Below are 7,288 nucleotides of genomic sequence, written 5' to 3' on the forward strand. Positions count from 1 at the left end.
TATAATCTTTCTCTCTCTCAATATATATATATATATATATATTTTCTTTGATTTTCTATCTCTTCCTCTTGGTATTCTCGCTCTCTCTCTTTTAAATCCTTTTATTTCTCCTATCGTTCTCCATTTCTTTCTCTCAAACCCGAATGTAACTTTTTTTAAATTGAAATCATGTACTCGGGTTATAACATAATACCTAATTAATCATGTATAATAATACTTTATTTGTAATTTAGATTAAACCAAACAAATTTATAGTTAGTGCAAAAATAATATAGAGTAAGGTAAATAGACTTTCAAAGACTTATATTTTAAAAAATTTTGGATGAGATTTGAATTTATATTTAGATATAATATTGACTTTTACTTTCATGTAACTAGTCGATATAAAATATTAACAATTTGAAAAATTTCTTTCATAAAATTATTTTAGTAAACCTAAACAAAGTATCAATACTTTTTTCATTTTATACAACACATAATTGAGTTTATATATGTATGAAGAGCACTTTCTTTTCCTTTCAACGAGGTAGGAAATGATGTTTTATCTTCAAAGTAGAATGATACCCACATTTGTATATGAATGGATGATAACAGAGGCACGGTTTACCAACATATTGGAATGGATAATTTTTGACTAATTATATTAAATGGTTCTGTGTAGGGATACATGACCAGTAGATAAATACTGACGGTAATAATGCCCGGTCTATTTAGAGTGCGAGATATCATACTATATCATATATCTTTTAGGATAATAAATGGATTTTTTTTTTAAAAAAAAAAATGAAAGAATAAAAGTGTGTTTACCAATTTAAACTACTCAATTATGAAACTCTTTGCCTTCTCCAATTTCAGCTTGCCTTTCTAAGATTGGAAAACGTATTGGTAGTTAGTGGGTTCGTCTTCTTAACTTCCTATAGTATGTTTGAGTTTAATTACAAGAGAATAAAATTATTAGATAAAATAATAGCTTAATTTTTTATAGAAAAAAGTTATTCAAATATTTATTTAAAAGTGAAAAAGAAAAAGCAACTTATAATTTATATATTGAATAGTTTGACTAATACAAGATCTGGTGCTTCCTGCTTTCCATCACTCCCCATTTTTATGGGGCTTTAATATTTATTTATTTGTACTTGCAAAACCACATTCAGTCAGAACCACACACATACTACTTATACATATGTATACATATATATATATATAGATATAAAGTTTGATGTGGTAAGACATTATACATAAAGTTCAGTGTTTGTAAAATTATACTATTAAAGAAAACTAATTAATCATTGTAAATTTAACTTCATACATGCATATAAGTGAGTTACTTTTAAGATTCAATTAATAAATGCACGTATTGTTATATATATATATATATCTATTTGGTATTGGTGTTGCCACATCAAATCATGAAAGAAAATAAAATAGTTCCAAAATTAATTCAGTACATGCGTGTATTTGTATAATATTAATTTATGAGTAATAATTTTTTTTATAAAAAAAATAGTGATTTAAAGCATTACTAAATTAGAAAAGTAAACTCTTCACTTCATATTCTTATATAAATAAAGGATTATAAAAAAATAGAATCATGTAGTTTTTGTTGGAAATCATCTCAAATAAATCTATCTTTTCTCTCTTCTCTCTCTCTCTAAACACTCTTTCTCTCTCTATTTTCTCTCTCTAAGGTTCCATCACTCTTTCTCTAATTTTTCTTTTTTCCCCCATCTATTTCTTTATTTCAAGAATCTTTTCCTTCTATTTTTTTTTTATTTCTAAATTTTTCCTCCATAATTTTACTTTTTTTTTTTCAAAACTTCCCTTATTTATCTTTTTTTACTATAAATACTAATTTTTTTTTTTACTAAAACTAAGGTCCTAGTGAACTGTATGTCAAAGTCAGATCCTAACACATGTTCGGAATTTGAATTGACTACATAATTTAAATATGTTTCTAAGTTTATCTAAGGTAAAAAGAAAATTAACAAAAAAAAAAGTATGTAACACTCTTATTTTTGTAGAAAATGTGTATTCCATAATTAATTTATATATTTACATAATAATATTTATTTAAATTTTTTGTAGTTAAATAATAGATTTAATATCATATTTCTTATAAAAATAGTGAAATATCAATAACTACACCAAAATTTTAACTGAATTTTGTGATACCATGAACAAATCCAAAAACAAACTTAACATAATTTCAGAAGAATTTTATATAGTTATATAAAAAATAACATAAATATTATGTTACATATATAAAAGTCTTTAAGTTAAAGAGTTTTTAATAAAATTTACAAAATTATTTATATTTTTTAACAAAAATCTGTAAGATAAACGAGGTGTAAGAAACAAAAAAGTTACCAAAAGTTTATATAATGCATAATTTAAGAATGTGTAATTAGATAATATTTAAATAGATAACAATTATATACATTTTAGTTAATTAATTAAATTTTATTTTTGTACTAAAAAAATTTAAATAAATAATTAATAAGTATTATTACTTTAATGTTATTTTATTTTATTATATATATTATCAAATTAATTTCATTTTAATCGAAGAAGAAATATCATGTGGTTGCATTATATCTCCATTGTACTCCAAAGACATAATAGTGAATTCTTTTCTTACACTATCATACAAGACTATCATTGTTGAGTTAGTGATTCATGTTATATTTTAATTATTCATCCTACCACTCTTGAATTGTTCGTTATCTTTATTTTGCTCTTTATATTCTCACTAATAACTTTTAATTGATGAAGTAGGATTCCAATAGAAGACTGACATGTGAGAGAAGTCCCTTCACTTGTCATTTAGTTTCACCTAAAAATATATATTAGTTAAGAATCTATATATATATATATATATATGTATTTGTGTATAATACTTGCAAATAATAGTAAGGGGAAATAAAATGATTAATGAAAAATAAAATTTTAGCTTGGACACAAAAGTTGGTACCCACAATCCGCCAACACAGGAGTATCTTTGTTTCTCAAGTAGTATTTCATTAGGACAACTGACCTCCCCTAATTAAGACATTATTTACCCATTGATAAATACATAGCTACCCTTCAGATACTTGCTTTTCCTGCAAATGAGGTAGCCTCAGTGGATTATAAAACTCTTAGTTGACTCAGGTAGGACACTTATATATACTAATACATACACAAATTAGATAAATCAAGACTCAATCCTAACAGGGTCTTCATGCTGTTGGGGAGGAAGAGGGAGATGACCCTTCTCCTGCAAGCTCTTAACGGTGTCGTATAGACACTGCTTCACTGGTGTGAATTCAAAGCCCAGGTCCCTCAGCTTCTGGTTACTGAACTTGTAGGGTTTTGCTCTTGGTTTCTTCTCATCTGAGCACCTGCATTTTCGTTCCGATAATTTATTAATATTTATATTTTCCCTCCAATAAAATGTGAAAATTGCATGAAGTGATTGGGAGACTGTAGCTATATATAAAGGAATCTTTATCACAATCAGCTACGTGACAAAGGCACATTATCTCTCCAGCCACCAGTAATTTTGTATATTATATATATATATATATACGGGGATATTGTTGTTTTTGTGGCTAAAAAAAGATAAAACAATAATTTTGCTTATAAAATACAGTAGTGGGTAGCCAATTATTTGGACGAACTTTTTTTAGTATGACCATGTCACGTGTCAAAGTTGGTATACCAACTTCCCCACCATCATCTAGTCTCCTACCACACATTCTCTTCTTTATTTATTTGAATTTTCTTTTATTTGTTGGAAGGCCATGTCAAAAATTACTCAGCAATATGTCACTTGTCCGTCTTAAGAATAATATATTTTTCATATTCAACAAAACAAAGCTAATAGAAATAATTAGGTAAGTGAACAATTAATATAATACTCATGAAAAAAACCCTTCAAACATCTCAATCAGCATATAATAATAATTAAAAAAACTTAAACGTGCCCAGTATCATCAATCAAATGTGTCGTAAGAAGTAAATCAACAGAACTCAGTCGAAGAATTCCACCAGATTAGTCTAACATTTTACTAATGATTGGATTATTGGCTAATTTGTAGATTAAAAAACAAGAAAAAGAAAAAGGATGACATACCTGGTGGGTACGGGGTATTCAGGGAAGAACTTGGCGAGAATCTCAACGACGTCGCTTCGATGCAAGACGCTTTCGACGCAGAGGTACCTGCCGGAGGCGAAGGGTGTCTCATAAACAAGAATGTGAGCCAAGGCCACATCCCTGACGTGCACGTAGCCTTGAACCGAGTTAGCGTATGTCTTAGCCGAACCGGTCAAGTACTTGAGCACATGAAGAATACTAGCATTGACCGTCGGCTGCAACAGCGGTCCGAGCACGAGAACCGGGTTCACCACCACCAGATCAACCCCTTTCTCCTTCGCCTCCTCCCACGCCGCCTGCTCTGCCACCGCCTTCCCGTAACAATACCAGTTCTGCAGATTTATTCATTTAATTTCGATTCATAATTCAAATATATATTCTACTCTGATTAATTTGAATTTCGTGCTGATCGATCACCTTGGTGTTCTTGCAAAACTCTAGATCACTCCAGCAAGATTCATCCACCACCACATCTGGGCCCCTGTTAGGATCCATGTACACTGCACCTATAGATGACGTGAAGACCACGCGCCTAACTTTAGCCTCCGCCGCCGCTAGTATCACGTTCTTTGTCCCGTTCACCGCCGGCTCCACCATTTGCTCCTGTTCATAATTATTTATTAATCTCCTTTTTTTGTGTATTAATATTCCAAAGATTAAACTCTCCAAAAACATATAAAAGACGTTCATGCACCATTTATTTAAAATTAAATTGATAAATTGTAATTTTCTTTTTGTAGTAATTAAAATTGATTTTATAATAATAAATTAGCACCTCATATTTTCAATTTTCTTTTTTATATGTAATAAATTATTATTTATTATTTGAAAAAAAAAAAAGGAATGTTTGGTGCGAGCAAATCCAATTGAAGAATTGAATGGGACCCCGCAGAAAGTAGGAAGAATAATTGCCAAACAGAAACGTGAACTTGCAACGTATCTGTACGACTCTGGTATGGTGACTGTTTATTTTCTCTTGCTTTCCGTCAAAACCGTCTCTCACATTTTTAATTTATAGTAATATTTGTTTTTTCTCGGTTTCATTTGAACTTCCAATTTTCTCACCAACCAAACAGAAAGTGACAAGCCAGAAACAAGTAATCGGTTGACAGGACTAATATGTAGGTGTACTCACGGGATCATCGGTGACAGGAGATGCGGTGTGGAAGACACCGTCGCATCCGTTGATAGCCTCCTTGAGAGATCCAAAATCAAGCAGGTCAACTCTGCACAGAGTTAGTCTCTCCCTCGCTCCTTCAAGCTCTCTCAGGTGAGCATTCTTCGGATCATCTACAATATCATCAAACACACATCATCGTCTACCTCAATACTTTCGATTAATCACATAAGAAAAATCCTTTAACAAATTGAAAACCGATCATCACCTGGATTCCGAACTGTTCCTCTGACAGTGTAACCTTTTTCCAGCAGAAGCTTCACGATCCACGAAGCAATAAATCCACCGGCGCCTGTAACGCATACAGTTTGTCCAGAAGGAGACGAGCTGTCAACCGGCATCCTGTTTATGTGGATTTAGGGTTTAGTAGAGTTTTCTAGGGTGAGAGAATGAGATTGAGATGGAGAGGAAGGCGTTATTGGTTGAAGAGAGGAAGGTGGGAGTGATGAGAAAGTAGGACGAAGCGTTTTCTATTTATAAAGCAAAATAAATTAAATAAATATATTATATAATTTAAAATATATATTATTACTTTATAAGGGTATCCACCTAACATAAATATTACTTTTACCAAAATATATAATGTATATTTTTCTTAAAAATTGTAACTGATTCAATGAACACCCTATAATTAGGGAAATAAAAAAAGAGAATTTAATAATTATAAAATATTCTTTTATAATATCTTTAATTTTTAATAAAAATTCGCACTTAAAATCTTAAAAAGATTAATTTTAATAAATATAAACTTTTTATTTTTTAAAATTAACATAACTTTTCATATTTATTTTTATTAAACGATAAATAATTTTTTAGAAAAAAAAATATTTTTAATAAAAAATTATTTTAACGAAATTTTTAAAACTCACAGCATAAACTATAATTTTTCTAAGCAATTTTTATAAACTCGTTGTAATTTATGTATCAGATAATTGAATACCTAATTCTTTTACATTCAAATCAAATTATAAAATAAATAAGTTTGGAGAAAAAAATATTAAAAACTAATTAAATTTTTTCTCTCATCCACCTAACACAAGATATTACTTTTACGGAAATATATAATGTGTATTTAAAAGAATATATATTACCTAAAAATTGTAATTGATTCAATGGACACCTTATAATTAGAAAAAAAAAAAAGAGAATTTAACAATTATAAAATAGGTTTTTATAATATCTTTGATTTTTAATAAAAATTCGCATTTAAAATCTTAAAAAGATTAATTTTAATAAATACAAAGTTTTTATTTTTTAAAATTAACGTAACTTTTCATATTTATTTTTATCAAACGAAAAATAACTTTTTAGAAAAAAAAATATTTTTAATAACAAATTATATGTAACGGCCCCGGAAATTTAGAATGAAATATGTGTATTAAAAATGTCAAATGCGGAAGCGTAATAAAAATTTTGATTAACATCTCTTACACTAAAACCAGAAACGTGCTTAAAATATAAAAGAACAAACTAATTAAAAGAGATACTCGAAAATAAGAACTATAAATATAACTACGGAATCTTTAGGCGTCCCATTCGCCGTCTTCCTGCGGAACGCGCTCGGGAACAACGTCTTCTTGATCTGAAATAGTTAAATAAGAAATGAGCTATACCAACCCAGTAAAGACACCACATTATCTCACCGCCACGGAAGTAAAGGTGGGTAGAAAACACAAAAAGACCAATGGAGCATAATTTATAATAAACTCGTTTATTAACATAAAAACTTTTACTATCCACTTATCTCGGTGAGGTCCATAAAGCAACATATGAAAGCAATAACATTATCATCATCATGAAATCATATGAACTGTATAATAAAATACTTACCACGCCTTTGCGTTTCAATCATTAAACAACACATTTTCCTCATTTACCAGCCTACTAGTATCCATGGGGATCCATAGGGGTCCCGCTACCCGTGAACCCTTAACATTTATAACCTGATTCCAGAGCCGTCCCCATACCCCGTCCGG

At 29.4% G+C, this 7,288-nt stretch overlaps 1 protein-coding gene across 1 annotated transcript; it reads right to left on the reverse strand.

Annotated features, from left to right (window-relative positions):
• Positions 1-2,910: 2,910 nt before the first annotated feature.
• LOC110824762 (cinnamoyl-CoA reductase 1) lies at positions 2,911-5,771 on the reverse strand. Its single transcript, XM_088220941.1, has 5 exons — positions 5,521-5,771; positions 5,271-5,425; positions 4,553-4,738; positions 4,115-4,467; positions 2,911-3,380 (listed from the first exon to the last, which is right to left on the reverse strand). Exons 1-5 carry the CDS (start codon positions 5,651-5,653, stop codon positions 3,194-3,196), a joined length of 1,014 nt encoding a protein of 337 aa, XP_088077067.1. The 5' UTR covers positions 5,654-5,771; the 3' UTR covers positions 2,911-3,193.
• Between the last annotated feature and the right edge of the window lie 1,517 nt (positions 5,772-7,288).

The sequence above is a fragment of the Carica papaya genome, chromosome 5, assembly GCF_054855325.1.
Source record: "Carica papaya isolate Zhongbai chromosome 5, ASM5485532v1, whole genome shotgun sequence".
Classification (NCBI taxonomy): domain Eukaryota; kingdom Viridiplantae; phylum Streptophyta; class Magnoliopsida; order Brassicales; family Caricaceae; genus Carica; species Carica papaya.

What these genes read in the sequence shown, in the direction of transcription:
- LOC110824762 (XM_088220941.1), bottom strand. Translation starts at nt 5,653, where the DNA reads ATGCCGGTTGACAGCTCGTCTCCTTCTGGACAAACTGTATGCGTTACA. An exon ending in AGGAACAGTTCGGAATCCAG is followed by an intron (nt 5,426 to 5,520) that starts GTGATGATCGGT and finishes ATGATATTGTAG; the next exon opens with ATGATCCGAAGAATGCTCAC. An exon ending in AGTTTTGCAAGAACACCAAG is followed by an intron (nt 4,468 to 4,552) that starts GTGATCGATCAG and finishes ATAAATCTGCAG; the next exon opens with AACTGGTATTGTTACGGGAA.